Below are 17,659 nucleotides of genomic sequence, written 5' to 3'. Positions count from 1 at the left end.
GTTCCTAACTAAAGGAAACTGAGTCTTGTACCCAGCACCATAAACAAGACACACGGTTGCTTTTTACTCACAGCAGCTTCCCGGGAGCAGAGACCTCAATTAGTGAGCTGTCTGCCCCGTTTATGGCACACCCAGCTTTTCAGGTGATTAGCCACAGTTACCACAAATACCTGGAGTGGCTAATTGGAGCAAGGACCCACCCAACTCTCCCTGCTCCAAGCAGCCAGCCCCTTCTAACCAAGTTTTTGATAAAAACCCTTAGGCCTCTTGCACACGGTCGTATGCCCTCCGAGATATACGGTCCGTGAGCGGGCCATATGTCCCGGAGAAGCATTGATTGTCTGCACGGGAGCACACAGCATCATAGATTACAGTGATGCTGTGCACGTCGGGCTGCCCGCGGGGCTATTGTCCCACATAAGATCATATGAGTGCAGGACCCTAGCCCCGTGGGCGGCCCAATATGCGAAGCATCACTGTAATCTATGATGCTGTGTACTCCCGTGCGCACGATCAATGCCGCTCTGTTACATATGGCCCGCTCACGGACCGTATATCTCGGAGGGCAGACTGTCGTGTGCAATAGGTGAGTTGTAATAAATTATAATGCTCCAATGTCTCTGTGTATTGTGGGAAGGTCAGATCTATGAATCAGCATTTTGCTTAAAATAGGTCATTGGTAAATATACACTGTTCAGACCATGACCTCCATTACAGGAGTTCTCATCCATAGAAAATTAGCCTTTTGGGTTTTTTCAGGGGCAGTGAATGGATCGCTGAATAAGTAGGGCACCCAGAACTCTAATAGCCTGGGTGACAACTCCTGTAATAATTGTAAAAGCTTGTGCTCCGCTCTCCCAGATGCAAATGGTACTAAGACAGAAACAGCAGAGGGCAAGCATTTTTAGGAAAAATTGCTCTTTAAAAGCCTCTTGTGAGAATTTTTTTCTTTCCTTTTTTTCCCCCCCTTTTTTCCCCTAAACTTTCTTAATACGGTACGTCTTCATCTTACATTCTTACATTGTTTGTCAGAAGCTAGTATGTTGAACATTTGCATATACAGTTGTATCTTTCTTTTTTTTTTTTTTTTTTTTTTACTCATGAAGTGTTGTTGCTTTGCTAGATTTTTTCACAGGTTCCGAATCAATTCAAGGCACTTGGTGCAAGGACATCCTGCAGACAATTATTAGCTTCACACCACATAACTGGGCCTTGCACACACTCAGCTGCTTTCCTGCTCCACTACAGGTAAACATATTCATAATTTGTATTGCTAACCTCAGCCGCAAGCAGTAAATTGTAACCATTTTGACATTCAATGTGTTTTTTTTTTTTTTTATTATAAATTATTTTAACCCGCAAGGCAGAAAAGTTCTAGCCTCATTCAGTGGGGCTAATCCTTGAGCAGCTGCTCGTCGTGATTTCTGTACCCAAACTGTTCCAACAATGGACATGGCATTTATTTATTTTTTACATAATGAGTATTACAAATGTTTATTCCCATTTTAATCAATATGCAGTTTTCAGATTTGCTGTTTTGTGAACATAGTCTTAATTATCTGTGTTTAGTAGTTTTGTGCAAGTGGTGGTTTAATCGAAAACACTTCCGTTTTGTCCCCATTCGTTGTCAGTGGGGAAAAAACTGAACTGAAGGGAACGGAATGCACCAGAATGCATTCCCTTTCGTTTGCAGAGCAAAACGGATGACACACAATGCAAGTCAATGGTGCCGCATCCGTTTTCTCGGACACAATAGAAAACAAATCTGGTACCCATTGACTTACAATGGTTTTAATGCCGGATCCGTCATTGCTGTTTTACAGATAATACAACCGGATCCGTTCATAATGTATGCAGCCGATTGTATCAATAACGAAAGCATTTTTTGCTGAGCCTTGCCGGATCGGGCAAAAATGCATGTGTGAAAGTTGCCTTAGGGCTGCTCCTCTTTTCATTTTTTTTATTAGAGTCAATTGTTGAAAAAGTATGAAAAATCAGTTACTGGCAGTCGTTCCGTACCTGCTAAGACCCAGCGGGTCAGCATTGCACTAACATTACTGCTGGAATATTAAACCCGCACGGTAGCTTTACTGCAGTGGATCCTTGCCATTTAAGTGGAAGAAGAGAGCTGTCCCTTAAGCCTCATGCACACGTCCGTGGAACACTGACCATGAGATACCGGCCTGGATTCCTGCTGAGTGCAGGAGCGCACGGCGTCATTGGTTGCTATGACGCCGTGCGCCTGCTGCTGTACAGTAATACACTCGTATAGATAATACGAGTGTATTACTGTACAGCAGCGGGCGTCCCGACGTCATAGCAACCAATGTCCCATGCGCTCCTGCACTCAGCAGGAATCCAGGCCGGTATCTCATGGTCCGTGTTCCACGGACGTGTGCATGAGGCTTTAACCACCTCAGCCCCCAGTGCTTAAACACCCTGAAAGACCAGGCCACTTTTTACACTTCTGACCTACACTACTTTCACCGTTTATTGCTCGGTCATGCAACTTACCACCCAAATGAATTTTACCTCCTTTTCTTCTCACTAATAGAGCTTTCATTTGGTGGTATTTCATTGCTGCTGATATTTTTACTTTTTTTGTTATTAATCGAAATTTAACGAAATTAAATTTTTGCAAAAAAATTACATTTTTCACTTTCAGTTGTAAAATTTTGCAAAAAAAAACGAGATCCATATATAAATTTTGATCTAAATTTATTGTTCTACATGTCTTTGATAAAAAAAAAATGTTTGGGTAAAAAAAAAATGGTTTGGGTAAAAGTTATAGCGTTTACAAACTATGATACAAAAATGTGAATTTCCGCTTTTTGAAGCAGCTCTGACTTTCTCAGCACCTGTCATGTTTGCTGAGGTTCTACAATGGCCAGACAGTACAAACACCCCACAAATGACCCCATTTCGGAAAGTACACACCCTAAGGTATTCGCTGATGGGCATAGTGAGTTCATAGAACTTTTTATTTTTTGTCACAAGTTAGCGGAAAATGATGATTTTTTATTTTTTTATTTTCTCGCCCATATTCCTTGGGGGACACAGGAAACCATGGGTATAGCTCTGCTCCCTAGGAGGCGTGACACTAAGTGAAAGCTGTAAGCCCCTCCTCCATCAGCTATACCCTTCAGCCTGGAGAAGAGACTGCCAGTTTTTGCTTAGTGTCCAAGGAGGCAAGACACCCCCTGCTTATGCAGGGTTGTTTTCCTATAATTTTTATTTTTGCGTTTTTTGTTGTTTTAATTCGATTTTTTTCTACTTACAGGGACAACAGAGGCGCATTAGACCCCTCTGTTTTTCCCTGGGTTGAGTTGCGCCAGTGCCGGTAATTCCGCACTGCCGCCTCCCCCACAGAAGACAAGGTGGACCAGGGCAGCCTCGCTCCCCTGCGTCCCGCCAGCTCAAGGGTCGCCCGCACGCCAAGTCCCTCCCCCGGCTTCCTGCCACTGCGGTGCCAGTAGCTGAAGGGGCGACCCTGCTGGAGGGATTGAGGGCGAAGACAGCGTATGGTGAGAGTGGCTGCTCCAGCCTCCCCTTCCTTCCTCCCACCGCTGCTACATCCCCCCCCCCCCATGGGCATATCGGACCGGCAACCTTACCGGGTATCATTTGGGGGGGGACTTTGTCTGGGCAAAGTCCTTTATTTAGCGGCAGGGCACGGACTCTGCCTTCAGGGGACAGCTGTAGGCAGGAGGCCGTCTGCCACATCCAGGCGCGGCGGGGGCCGCCTACTTGGCGCGAACGGCGCCATTTCATCTTGGCCGGCACTTCATCCACCTCGGGGGTTAAAATCATTTTGCCGCGCGCGCGGCTCTGCTTCTCCTTCAGCGCGGCAGGGGGGGGCGGAGCTTCCTACATGCGCTCCGCCACTTCCGGGTTCGTCGGGCTCCTCATCTCATAGTGCTGCGTGGAATCCTCTCTGCCGTCCGATCCTGAAGCTATTCATCTCCGTGCCTGCTGCCTCTCCTCCACAGCCTCCTTCAGTCTGCTCCCCTTGCTGCTGCCGCTTGCATCATCCGGGTCTGGTAGGACTGTTAATCCCCTCCGTGCCACCAGTACTGTTGCTTGGGTGTAATCCCCGTTCCGCTTTTGCCCTGGGGTCTCCCACTTTAAGTGCAACATTTTTTCCACCATGTCAGACCCTTCTGCAGCCGCCAAGCCTTGGTACCATGCCTGTACCGCTTGTAGGGAACCCTTTCCCCGGGGGCAGTCTGATCCGCACTGTCCTGCATGCCGAGCTCCACCGCAGCCTCAGTCGCCCGCTGTGTCGCTCCCTGCTTCCTCTGACCCGCCTGACTGGGCTAGATCCCTGTCCCAGGCCGTGGAAAGCCTCACTCATGTCGTGGGCCGCCTAATAGACAGGCCGCCTACCCCGCAGGACGCCACTCTTACTGTCGCGCCCTCCGGGTCCACCGCTTCTGCCGCTGCAGCGGGTTCACCCTTTCTTAGTGACCCCTCCTGAGCTGGGCACTCTCAGAAGCGTCTTAGAGTAGAGCGAGCGTCCTCCTCGGATGCCTCCCTCTCCCCGCCACGCGTGCGCACTCAGACGGGCCTCTCCTCTCCAAAGGATTCGCTCTCTGAAGGTGAATTGGCGGTTTCAGATTTGGAAATGGACTCGGCCCTGCCGTCCAAGCTAGCCTCAGCGATGGGTCAACTCATCTCTGATATTCGTGACACCTTTAAGGTGCAAGATGACCCCCCTAGCTCTGACGCAGCTAGCGTCTCCTTTATCAGACCCAGGCAGGCCTCAAAAGTCTTTCCAATCCACTCTGATTTCTCCTCCGTGGTGTCTAAGGCTTGGGCTCGCCCAGACGCCCGTTTTGTCAATCCCAAGAAGCTGGACATTTGCTATCCTTTTCCAGCCGATGTCGTGGCCACCTGGTCGTCCCCACCCAAGGTGGACCCCCCTGTGGCCCGTCTGTCAAAGAACACGGCCATCCCTGTTCCCGACGGGTCCTCTCTTCAGTCAGCGGAGGACCGTCGCATGGAGACCCTTTCCAAGGGCATTTTTGCTGCCTCCGGTTCTGCTCTCAGACCGGTTTTTGCCTCTGCTTGGGCAGGTAAAGCAATCTCTGCTTGGGGTGCGCAGCTGGAACAGGAGTTGGACTCGGACGTCCCCATCCAGGACCTACGTTCCTTGGCCCAGCTTATTATTCGGGCCGGGAATTTTGTTTGTGAGGCCTCCCTTGATGCGGGAGCCCTTATTGCACGCTCCTCCGCCCTGGCAGTTTCCGTCAGGAGGGATCTCTGGCTGAAGGTTTGGAAAGCGGACGCTGCCTCCAAACGTTCCTTGGCGGGGCTACCGTTTGCGGGTTCCCGCCTTTTCGGGGTCCGCCTAGACGAGCTTATTTCGGAGGCCACGGGTGGTAAAAGCACCCATCTTCCTCAACCCCAAGCCAGGGGCGCCCCCCGCGGACGCCCTGGTGCGTCTCGTTTTCGGTCCTCCCGCAGGACCTCTGGGGCTCCCCCCGCAGCTGCCGCTTCGGCCCCTCCCCAGGATAAGCGTAGGAAGCCGTTTTTTCGGGCGCAGCCCTCCTGGCGCAGGCCGCAGGCTGCTCGCACACCCGCAGCAAAGCAGTCCTCTGCCTGAAGGCGCGCCCCCACCCACCCGGGGGGGGGCCGGCTCCTCCTTTTCAGGGACATCTGGATGGCTCACGTCTCCGACGCCTGGGCTCTCGAAATTGTGTCCTCCGGATACAAAATCGAATTTGCGTCCTTCCCTCCAGATCGGTTCTTTCGCTCCCGCCCCCCGCGGGACCCGAAAAGCGCGGATGCGTTCTCCGCGGCTGTTCAAGCCTTACTGGACAGCTATTCGAACCTCTTTGTAGTTCCCAAGAAGGCAGGTTCGGTGCGGCCCATTTTGGACCTCAAAAAGCTCAACCGTTTTCTCCTCCTTCGACGGTTTCGGATGGAGTCCCTCCGTTCCGCGGTGGCTTCCCTGGAGCAGGGAGATTTCATGTCTTCCATCGATATACAGGATGCCTACCTCCATGTTCCGGTAGCCCGGTGTCACCATCGCTTCCTCCGATTCGCCGTGGGGGACCTCCACTTCCAGTTTGTCGCCCTTCCCTTTGGGCTGGCAACAGCCCCCCGGGTGTTCACCAAGGTCCTGGCCCCGGTTTTGGCCTTACTCCGTTCCAGGGGTGTTTTTCTGCTACCGTACTTGGACGATATCCTCATCAAGGCTCCGTCCCTTTCTCAAGCGGTTGCCAGCGTGGATCTCACTCTAGAGACTCTGGCGAGATTCGGTTAGGTCATCAACTTCCCCAAGTCCTCCCTTCCTCCCTCCAGACAACTGGTCTTCCTGGGAATGCTTTTAGACACGGGAGCGGCGGAGGTACGTCTTCCCTCGGAAAAACGACTGATCCTCCGTCGGGCGATTCGGGGTCTCCTTCTCCACCGTCGACCGTCCTTCCGCTTCTGCATGCGGGTCTTGGGGCAGATGGTTGCCTGCTTCGAGGCGATCCCATTTGCGCAGTTTCACTCCCGCCCTCTCCAACGGGCGATCCTCTCCTCCTGGGACAAATCGCCGGAGTCTCTGGATCATCCCTTCCATCTATCGCCTCCGGTGCGGTCATCTCTCCTCTGGTGGTTGCAGTCCCCTCTTCTGGGCAGGTCCTTTCTGCCGCTCAACTGGTTGGTGGTTACAACCGATGCCAGTCTCTTGGGCTGGGGAGGCGTGTTTCCTCCCCGATCCGTCCAGGGCATTTGGTCTCCATCGGAGTCAAAACTCTCGATCAATGTCCTGGAGCTGAGAGCGGCCCTTCTGTCTCTGCGACACTGGACTCATCTGCTGAAGGGTCATCCAGTTCGTGTGCAATCGGACAACGCCACGGCCGTGGCGTACATAAACCACCAGGGGGGCACTCGCAGCGCTGCAGCAATGCGGGAGGTCACCAGCATTCTCCGTTGGGCGGAAGCCCACGTCCCGGCCCTATCTGCAATTTTTATTCCAGGGGTGGACAATTGGGCGGCGGACTTCCTCAGTCGCACCACCGTCGACCCCGGCGAGTGGTCTCTTCACCCGGAGGTGTTCGAGGCCATTTGCCTTCGTTGGGGCATACCGGACGTGGACCTCATGGCCTCCAAATTCAATCACAAGGTCCCCGCCTATCTGTCCAGGGCCAGGGATCTGGGAGCCTGCGGAGCCGACGCCCTCGTTCTTCCTTGGCGAGGCTTCGCGCGTCCATACATATTCCCTCCCATCCCACTCCTGCCCAAGGTCCTTCGGAAGATCGCGGCGGAAGGCGTCTCGGTGATTCTGGTCGCTCCGGACTGGCCCCGCCGGTCTTGGTATGCCGACCTCATGCTGCTCCTGGCAGACGCGCCCTGGCCGCTGCCCGCCAGGGAAGATCTTCTCTCTCAGGGACCAATCTTCCACCCGCGTTTTAAGGTCCCTACGTTTGACGGCGTGGTTGTTGAGACCACCGTCCTGACACGTAGGGGTTTTTCTGCGGACGTCGTCCGCACCATGATCCGCGCCCGTAAGCCGTCCTCTTCTAGGATCTATTATAGGACCTGGAGGACCTATTTGGGGTTCTGTGCCGATCTGGGGATTCCTCCGCTCCGCTTTTCTCTCCCCACCGTTTTGTCCTTCCTGCAGAGCGGACTTGCCCAAGGTCTGGGCCTTAGTTCTTTGAAGGGTCAGGTGTCTGCGCTGTCCATTTTGTTTCAGCGCCCACTGGCCCCCCTTGGTCCTGTCAAGACCTTCCTTCAGGGCGTGGCTCACGCGGTTCCCCCGTACCGCCCTCCGGTACCGCCCTGGGACCTGAACCTGGTTCTCTCAGCGCTCCAGGCTTCTCCTTTCGAGCCTCTGCGGACGGTTTCCTTGCGACTTCTGTCCTGCAAGGTTATTTTCCTTGTAGCCGTCACCTCTCTTCGGAGGGTGTCCGAATTGGCTGCACTCTCCTATCTGGAACCTTTCCTAGTGTTCCACCAGGACAAGGTGGTTCTTCGTCCGGTCCCTTCCTTCCTTCCTAAGGTGGTCTCCGCCTTTCATCTGAACGAGGACATCGTTCTCCCCTCTTTGTGTCCTTCCCCTTCCCACCCGCGGGAGAGGAAGCTTCATCGCCTGGACGTTGTCAGGGCGCTCAAGGTTTACCTGGAGGTAACCAGCTCTTTCAGGCGTACTGACTCGCTCTTTGTGGTTCCGGAGGGGTCGCGCAGAGGGATGGCGGCATCCAAAGTTGCTATCGCCCGTTTTGTCAAGATGGCTGTTACTGAGGCTTATCTCGCCAAGGGCAAGGTTCCGCCCCTCGGTGTTACCGCTCACTCCACTAGAGCGGTCGGGGCTTCCTGGGCTCAGAGGAATCGGGCTTCTACGGAGCAGATTTGCAAGGCGGCCACTTGGTCCTCCTTGCACACCTTCACCAAGTTCTACAGGGTGCATACTCATGCGTCGGCTGACGCTGCTTTAGGCCGTCTGGTGTTGCAGGCGGCAGTTGATTGATGCCTCTGGTGTTGGTCTAGTTTGTTCTGGTCCCTCCCTTCTGGGACTGCTCTGGAACGTCCCATGGTTTCCTGTGTCCCCCAAGGAATATGGGCGAGAAAAGGAGACTTTTGTATTACTTACCAGTAAAGTCTCTTTCTCGCTCTTCCTTGGGGGACACAGCACCCGCCCTTCATTTGGGTTACAGTTGTGGTTCCGGCTCCCGTTGGGGCTCGACAGTTCTTTTTTCCGGTTGGTGGTTATCTTTCACTACTTGGACACGCAACTGGCAGTCTCTTCTCCAGGCTGAAGGGTATAGCTGATGGAGGAGGGGCTTACAGCTTTCACTTAGTGTCACGCCTCCTAGGGAGCAGAGCTATACCCATGGTTTCCTGTGTCCCCCAAGGAAGAGCGAGAAAGAGACTTTACTGGTAAGTAATACAAAAGTCTCCTTTTTTTTCTTACAAAGTCTCATATTCCACTAACTTGTGACAAAAAATAAAAAGTTCTATGAACTCACTATGCCCATCACGAAATACCTTGGGGTCTCTTCTTTCCAAAATGGGGTCACTTGTGGGGTAGTTATACTGTCCTGGCATTCTAGGGGCCCAAATGTGTGGTAAGGAGTTTGAAATCAAATTCTGTAAAAAATGACGAGTGAAATCCGAAAGGTGCTCTTTGGAATATGGGCCCCTTTGCCCACCTAGGCTGCAAAAAAGTGTCGCACATCTGGTATCTCTGTATTCAGGAGAAGTTGAGGAATGTGTTTTGGGGTGTCTTTTTACATATACCCATGCTGGGTGAGATAAATATCTTGGTCAAATGCCAACTTTGTATAAAAAAAAATGGGAAAAGTTGTCTTTTGCCAAGATATTTCTCTCACCCAGCATGGGTATATGTAAAATGACACCCCAAAACACATTCCCCACCTTCTCCTGAGTACGGAGATACCAGATGTGTGACACTTTTTTGCAGCCTAGGTGGGCAAAGGGGCCCATATTCCAAAGAGCACCTTTCGGATTTCACAGGTCATTTTTTACAGAATTTGATTTCAAACTCCTTACCACACATTTGGGCCCCTAGAATGCCAGGGTAGTAGAACTACCCCACAAGTGACCCCATTTTGGAAAGAAGAGACCCCAAGGTATTCGCTGATGGGCATAGTGAGTTCATGGAAGTTTTTATTTTTTGTCACAAGTTAGTGGAATATGAGACTTTGTATGAAAAAAAAATAAAATAAATAAAATCATCATTTTCCACTAACTTGTGACAAAAAATAAAAAATTCTAGGAACTCGCCATGCCCCTCACGGAATACCTTGGGGTGTCTTCTTTCCAAAATGGGGTCACTTGTGGGGTAGTTATACTGCCCTGGCATTTTCCAGGGGCCCTAATGTGTGGTAAGTAGGTTAATGACCTGTGAAATCCGAAAGGTGCTCTTTGGAATGTGGGCCCCTTTGCCCACCTAGGCTGCAAAAAAGTGTCACACATCTGGTATCTCCGTACTCAGGAGAAGGTGGGGAATGTGTTTTGGGGTGTCATTTTACATATACCCATGCTGGGTGAGAGAAATATCTTGGCAAAAGACAACTTTTCCCATTTTTTTATACAAAGTTGGCATTTGACCAAGATATTTATCTCACCCAGCATGGGTATATGTAAAAAGACACCCCAAAACACATTCCTCAACTTCTCCTGAATACAGAGATACCAGATGTGTGACACTTTTTTGCAGCCTAGGTGGGCAAAGGTGCCCAAATTCCTTTTAGGAGGGCATTTTTAGACATTTGGATCCCAGACTTCTTCTCACGCTTTGGGGCCCCTAAAATGCCAGGGCAGTATAAATACCCCACATGTGACCCCATTTTGGAAAGAAGACACCCCAAGGTATTCAATGAGGGGCATGGCGAGTTCATTGAAAAAAAAATTTTTGGGCACAAGTTAGCGGAAATAGATTTTTTTGATTTTGTTCTCACAAAGTCTCCCTTTCCGCTAACTTGGGACAAAAATTTCAATCTTTCATGGACTCAATATGCCCCTCAGCGAATACCTTGGGGTGTCTTCTTTCCAAAATGGTGTTATTTGTGGGGTGTTTGTACTGCCCTGGCATTTGAGGGTCTCCGCAATCATTACATGTATGCCCAGCATTAGGAGTTTCTGCTATTCTCCTTATATTGAGCATACGGGTAATGAGATTTTTTTTTTTCGTTCAGCCTCTGGGCTGAAAGAAAAAAATTAACGGCACAGATTTCTTCATTCGCATCGATCAATGTGGATGAAAAAATCTCTGCCAAAAAAAGAAAAAGGAGGGGAAAGGCGTCTGCCAGGACATAGGAGCTCCGCCCAACATCCATACCCACTTCAGCTCGTATGCCCTGGCAAACCAGATTTCTCCATTCACATCAATCGATGTGGATGAATAAATCATTGCCTGGATTTTTTTTTTTATATATACAAAGTGTTTGCCAAAGTATATGAACACCGCCACCTCCTCAGCTCATATGCCTCGGCAAACGTATCTTTTACTGCAGAGGAGAAATCTCGTCTTGCAGCGCCGCATACACCGACTTGCGTGTAATCTGACAGCAGCGCAATGCTTCTGTCCGAATGCACATCAGTGCTGCAGCTGGTCGATCGGTTGGTCCACCTGGAAGGTAAAAAAAACAAAACAAAAAAGAAAAGAAAAAACCAGGCTGCAAAGCAAAAACTTTATTAACTTTAGAACAGAACATATTAACTTTTTTAAACTTTTTTAACTTTTTTACTTACCGGTAATTTTTTTTTGGTTTAGTTTTTTTTACCTTTATAGAACAAACCTCTCCTTCCCCATGGGACAATGTGCAAAGCGCAAATCGCCCAAAGATGTGGCGAAGTACGTTATGCACTTTATCCCAGGTGAAAGGAGAGGTTTGCAGCAGCTGTGAGAGAAAGGGCCCTAATAGCCCTGTGTGCCTGTCCTGGTGAGATGTGATCCCTATGCTAGGTGTACCTGTGTGTGGTACTTCCGGAAACACTCACCATAGCATAGGGCAGGGTGGTCCGGACAGTCAGGACAGAAATAGCGGGTGTCACGCCTTATTCCACTCCTGCTACAGACACGACATTTTTTTCGGGGTGGCGGTTGGGTTGAGGTACCAGCAACGACACTGGGGAAATGTCGCTCGTGTAGACGGCTAACTACACTGGTGGATGGGGCCACGGAACCTCCCGGATAAATGAGGTTCTCGATGATCTCTTCCTGGAATTTGAGGAAGGATCCTGTTCTCCCAGCCTTACTGTAGAGAACAAAACTATTATAGGCAGCCAATTGAATTAAATATACAGACACCTTCTTATACCAGCGTCTGGTTCTGCGGGAAACTAAATACGGAGCCAACATCTGGTCATTGAAGTCCACCCCTCCCATGAGCGCATTATAGTCGTGGACTGAGAGGGGCTTTTCAATGACACGAGTTGCCCTTTCAATTTGGATTGTCGTGTCTGCGTGAATGGAGGAGAGCATGTAAACGTCACGCTTGTCTCTCCATTTCACCGCGAGCAGTTCTTCGTTACACAAGGCAGCCCTCTCCCCCCTTGCAAGACGGGTGGTTACAAGCCATTGGGGGAAGCCCACGCGACTAGTTCGCGCGGTGCCACAGGCGCAAATCCGTTCTAGAAACAAATGCCTAAAGAGGGCCACACTTGTGTAAAAATTGTCCACATAAAGATGGTACCCCTTGCCGAATAAGGGTGACACCAAGTCCCAGACTGTCTTCCCACTGCTCCCCAGGTAGTCAGGGCAACCGACCGGCTCCAGGGTCTGATCTTTTCCCTCATAGATCCGAAATTTGTGGGTATAGCCTGTGGCCCTTTCACAGAGCTTATACAATTTGACCCCATACCGGGCACGCTTGCTTGGGATGTATTGTTTGAAGCCAAGGCGCCCGGTAAAATGTATTAGGGACTCGTCTACGCAGATGTTTTGCTCAGGGGTATACAAATCTGCAAATTTCTGGTTGAAATGGTCTATGAGGGGCCGAATTTTGTGGAGCCGGTCAAAAGCTGGGTGGCCTCTGGGACGGGAGGTGGTGTTGTCGCTAAAGTGCAGGAAACGCAGGATGGTCTCAAATCGTGTCCTGGACATAGCAGCAGAGAACATGGGCATGTGATGAATCGGGTTCGTGGACCAATATGACCGCAATTCATGCTTTTTAGTTAGACCCATGTTGAGGAGAAGGCCCAGAAAAATTTTAAGTTCGGAAACTTGGACTGGTTTCCACCGGAAAGACTGGGCATAAGAGCTTCCCGGGTTGGCGGATATAAATTGTGTGGCATACCGGTTTGTCTCTGCCACGACTAAGTCCAAGAGCTCCGCAGTCAAGAACAGCTCAAAAAATCCCAGGGCCGTACTGATCTGAGCCGTCTCAACCCGAACTCCAGACTGGGCGGTGAAAGGGGGAACTACAGGTGCGGCTGAAGTTGGTGACTGCCAATCAGGGTTTGCCAGCACCTCAGGGATTCTAGGGGCTCTACGGGCCTGTCTGCGCGGTGGCTGCGACGGGGTAACTACTGCACGTGCCACCGTACCAGCTTCAACTGCCCTTCTGGTGCTCGCCACGTCACCATGTTGTACTGCAGTGCTGGTACTAGGTCCAGGAAGGGCTGCACTGCTGGTGTATGCCTCACCACGTGATCCGGCAGCGACAGCCCCACTCTGCTGCTCTTGAAGCGGATCCTGCATAACCTGTGGTCTAGCGACACGGGGCCGGGTACGCCTGGTGCTGCCAGGGACCTCCACCTCCGCGTCCGAACTTTGGGTCAGAGAGCCACTGCTTTCCACAGGTTCATATTCTGACCCGCTAGATTCGTCAGATGAGGGTTCCCACTCCTCATCCGACTGGGTCAGAATCCTGTAGGCCTCTTCAGAAGAATACCCCCTGTTTGACATTTTGGACTACTAAATTTAGGGGTATTCCCTGAGACTACCCAAGAAAAAAAGCAAGCCTGTCTTACAAAGGGGAGGCTAGCGAAGTACCGGAGGCCGCTGCGGTTGATAAAAAATATCAAAACTGATTTTTTTATCGCCGCAGTGCGTGTAAAGTGAATGTGCAGTGATCAAAAAACAATTTTTTTTTTGTCACTGCGGTGGGGCGGGCGTGGGTGAACGCACGTGTGGGCGACCGATCAGGCCTGATCGGGCAAACACTGCGTTTTGAGTGGAGGGCGAACTAAGGTGACACTAATACTATTATAGATCTGACTGTGATCAGTTTTGATCACTTACAGATACTATAAAAGTACAAATGCTGATTAGCGATACGCTAAACAGCGAATAAAAGTGACTTCGGTGCGGTGGGCTGGGCGCTAACTGACGCTAAACTACCTAACCAAGGGGCCTAAACTATCCTAAAACCTAACAGCCAATACTAGTGAAAAAAAAAAAGTGACAGTTTACACTGATCACTTTTTGTCTTTCACTAAGTGATTGACAGGGGGCGATCAAGGGGTTAATTAGGATGATGGGGGTGATGGAGGGTGATCTGGGGCTAAGGTGTAGTGTTTGGTGTACTCACAGTGATCTCTGCTCCTCTGCTGGATCCAACCGACGAAAAGGACCAGCAGAGAAGCAGAGAAGCCATATAACAGATCATATTTACTAATATGATCTGTTATCTGGCTTCTGATTTGATTTTTTGAAAATCGCCAGCCTGCCAGCCAATGATCGTGGCTGGCAGGCTGGTGACGAAATACTTCTTTAACTTTTGCCAGCCCGCGATGCGCATGCGCGGGCCGGCAATGCACGAAATCTCGCGTCTCGCGAGAGGACGCACCGGCGCGTCCACCCAGAACAACAGGACCGCCGCAAAGACGCAATCCTGCGTACGGCGGTCCTGAGGAGGTTAAAGGCTATGTACACCTTCCGAGGCATTTTTAATTTTTTTTACAATTTCATTTTACTCATTTTGTGTTAAAAATCTTTTTTTCAATTGGTTTTTATTAAAAATATTTAGCTGTTCTTTCACAAAGGTTAACTGTTTTTCTAGCTGTTTGACAGGTACTTTCATTTTGTGCCAAATCCTTAGCTCTAAATTACTAAGAGGTCATAAACTCTTATTTAATCCTCATCAGTAAGATAAGAACTGAGCTATAATTAGTATCTATAAGGTCAGAGAGCAGAGATAAGGAGCCCATCAGCTGAGCTGGCTGAGGAGGCAGAAAGAAAATTCAGATCCTGCTAGTAGAGCATCTCAGCCCTGCACAGAAAAAGGGTTACATATTTTTAATAAAGACCAATTAAAAAAAATAAAAATTCTGCTCAAAATGAGTACAATGCTACAATAAAAAAAATACTCCCAAAAGCGTACATAGCCTTTAACCCATTCTACCCCGGGCCAGTTTTTACCCTTCTGCCCAGGCCATTTTTTGTAAATCTGATATTTGTCACTTTGTAGTAATAGCTTTGGATCACTTATATTTATCCAAGCCATTCTGAGATTGTTTTCTCGTGACACATTGTACTTCATGATAGTCATAAATTTGAGTCAATATATTTCACCTTTTATTTATGAAAAAATCCTGTTTACCAAAAATTTTGAAAAAATTCACAATTTTCTAAATTTTGATTTCTCTGCTTTTAAAACAGAAAGTGATCCCTCATAAAATATTTATTACTTAACATTCCCCATATGTCTACTTTGTTTGCATCATTTTGTAAATGTAATTTTATTTTTTTTGGGACCTTAGAAGGCTTAGAATTTTAGAAGCAATTCTTAAAATGTTTAAGAAAATTTCCAAAACCCACTTTTAAGGACCAGTTCACATCTGAACTTTTGGGGGTGCATTACATTACATATGTATTGTAATGCATTGCCTGTTAGTGTATTACACTGAGTAATCCACTAACAGGTTGCCTAGGAGACCTAGCCTGAGGCTGGATCTCCTGGGCACCCTTAGAAGGCAGGTACCGATGCCGTGCAAGGCATTGGGCAGCCTGTGCATGGCATTAGGCTGCCTTGTCACCCATTGGGTCCCCGCCACAGCAGCGTGGGGACCCGATGGGCTTCCTAACCTGCGTATGCACCTTCTATGCCGCGGTCAGCGCTGATGCCGGTGGTTACAGTCCCTGATAGCCGGGCCCCTGCAGTGATCGGGCGCGCACCGCTCCAGTGCCCGCCCAATTACCATAACGTAATAGTACGTCAAAATGCCGCAAGTCACTTGCCTCCATGATGTACTATTACGTCAAATGTCGGGAAGGGGTTAAATCCGTAAGAATGCATAGCCATAACTGTGTGTTCCCTTTCTTGTAATTGTGTCCACTAAAATAATTTTCTATCTGTTATTGTAGGCTTTCTTCAAACAGAACAATGTGCCTCAAGAAAGTCGTTTCAACCTGAAGAAAAATGTGGAAGAGGAGTACAGAAAGTGGAAGTCTATGACCAATGAAAACGATATCATCTCTCACTTCTCCTTGCAGGGCTCCTCGCCTCTGTTTCTTTGTCTTCTTTGGAAAATGCTTCTAGAGACTGATCAAATCAACCAGATTGGATACAGGTAAATGAAGTCTGGCTTCTGTGTGCATGAGAACATATTACCTTAAGGCCTCATGCACTCGACCGTTGTTTTGGTCCACATCCGAGCCACAGTTTTTGCGGCTTGGATGCGGACCCATTCACTTCAATGGGGCCGCAAAAGATGCGGACAGCACTCCGTGTGCTGTCTGCATCCGTTTTTCCGTTCCGTTACAACCTGTCCTATTCTTTTTTTTTTTGTTGTTTTCTGTTTTATTAACAGAAGTAAATTAACAACAATCTTATACACATTTGTTGCCAAATACAGTATAGAAATAGAAGACAGAAGACCTATGTGCTCTCCATCTCTTAATGCAGAACCTATCCTATTCTTGTCCTTTTGTGGACAAGAATAGGCAGTTATTTTAATGGCTGTCTGTGCCATTCCGCAAATTGCTGAATACACACGGACGCCATCTGTGTTTTGCGGATCCGTAATTTTCAGACCGCCAAACACACAACGGTCGTGTGCATGTAGCCTAATTCAGCGCTTCAGAATGGATTAGCTGCAGTGCCGATTTTGCACTGTGGCCCTCACCGTTTTTCCCTGCATAGTGGTGCCTTTGGCCACCCTGCTGTGCAGAGAACTGCATTGGGCACATTCACATTGTGGAGTTCGGTCCTCCACTAATTATAAAGTGATGGCATGTGCTAGTCCTCACTCATTTGCCATCACTGAGATTGGAATAGCCCTTTTTGTGTATTTTTGTTTCCCACTTATACAATTTTTTGGTAATGAAAATGTTCTAATATGATGACAACTCCTGTGCATATGCCATGTTAGGACACATACATGTCATAGAGGGGGTGCCCTGTTTAGGGTGCCAAAGTGCTGAGTATCCTTCTATTATTGAGTCTTTCATTTAAATGGCTGGCATGGAATATATGGCCAAACATGGCAAGGAGTTACATTTGAAGACATTTATACCAAATTAGTCTGGTATCTTAAAATGCATGTTAAGAACACAAAACAAACAGATACGGAAATACTTACAGGCTAGTTTAACACAGGGCGATTTTATTTATTTTTATTTTGTTCCCAGGGTTCTGGAGAGAATCGGTGCCAGAGCACTTGTTGCTCATGTCCGCACATTTGCAGATTTTCTTGTTTATGAATTCTCCACCTCCGCTGGGGGTCAACAGCTCAATAAGTGTATTGAGATGCTCAATGACATGGTGTGGAAATACAACATTGTCACGCTGGACAGGCTGATTCTATGCTTGGTAATTTTTTTATTATTATTAACTTGCTGTATTGCCTATTGGTTAAAATACATACAAATATTGAGGTTTTGGATACAAGGGAATTGGCTTGGGTAAACCAAAATAGTTTAAGACCTTGTTGTACATCATGGAAATCAAAGATGTATTTTTTCGTCATTGTTACAGGCCATGCGTAGCCATGAAGGAAATGAAGCTCAAGTCTGCTACTTTATAATTCAGTTGCTTCTTCTGAAGCCTAATGACTTCAGAAACCGAGTGAGCGACTTTGTTAAGGAGAATTCCCCAGAGCACTGGCTGCAGAACGATTGGCATACCAAACATATGAACTACCATAAGGTAAGGTAATTCAGAAAATGAAAACCACATGAAACTGAGCTGGACTTATTCGATTATAATGGCCTTGACAATCCCTTCTGAAGTCACTACAGGCTGCTTTCCTCGCC

General features: G+C 48.8%; 1 protein-coding gene across 2 annotated transcripts in view; it reads left to right on the top strand.

The window, feature by feature from the left end:
* The window catches only part of MED23 (mediator complex subunit 23), a 130,703-nt gene that overhangs the window by 65,186 nt on the left and 47,858 nt on the right, over nucleotides 1-17,659 (top strand). For both annotated transcript variants that reach the window (XM_040429132.1, XM_040429133.1), the window contains 4 exons: nucleotides 1,124-1,248; nucleotides 15,770-15,975; nucleotides 17,036-17,216; nucleotides 17,382-17,552. In XM_040429132.1, coding sequence (XP_040285066.1) covers nucleotides 1,124-1,248; nucleotides 15,770-15,975; nucleotides 17,036-17,216; nucleotides 17,382-17,552 — 683 coding nt within the window. The remainder of the gene's footprint in view (nucleotides 1-1,123; nucleotides 1,249-15,769; nucleotides 15,976-17,035; nucleotides 17,217-17,381; nucleotides 17,553-17,659) is intronic.

Source organism: Bufo bufo, chromosome 4, assembly GCF_905171765.1.
Source record: "Bufo bufo chromosome 4, aBufBuf1.1, whole genome shotgun sequence".
Classification (NCBI taxonomy): Eukaryota; Metazoa; Chordata; class Amphibia; order Anura; family Bufonidae; genus Bufo; species Bufo bufo.
Note: the sequence above shows the minus strand (reverse complement) of the source record. Positions and strands in the feature narration are given on the sequence as shown.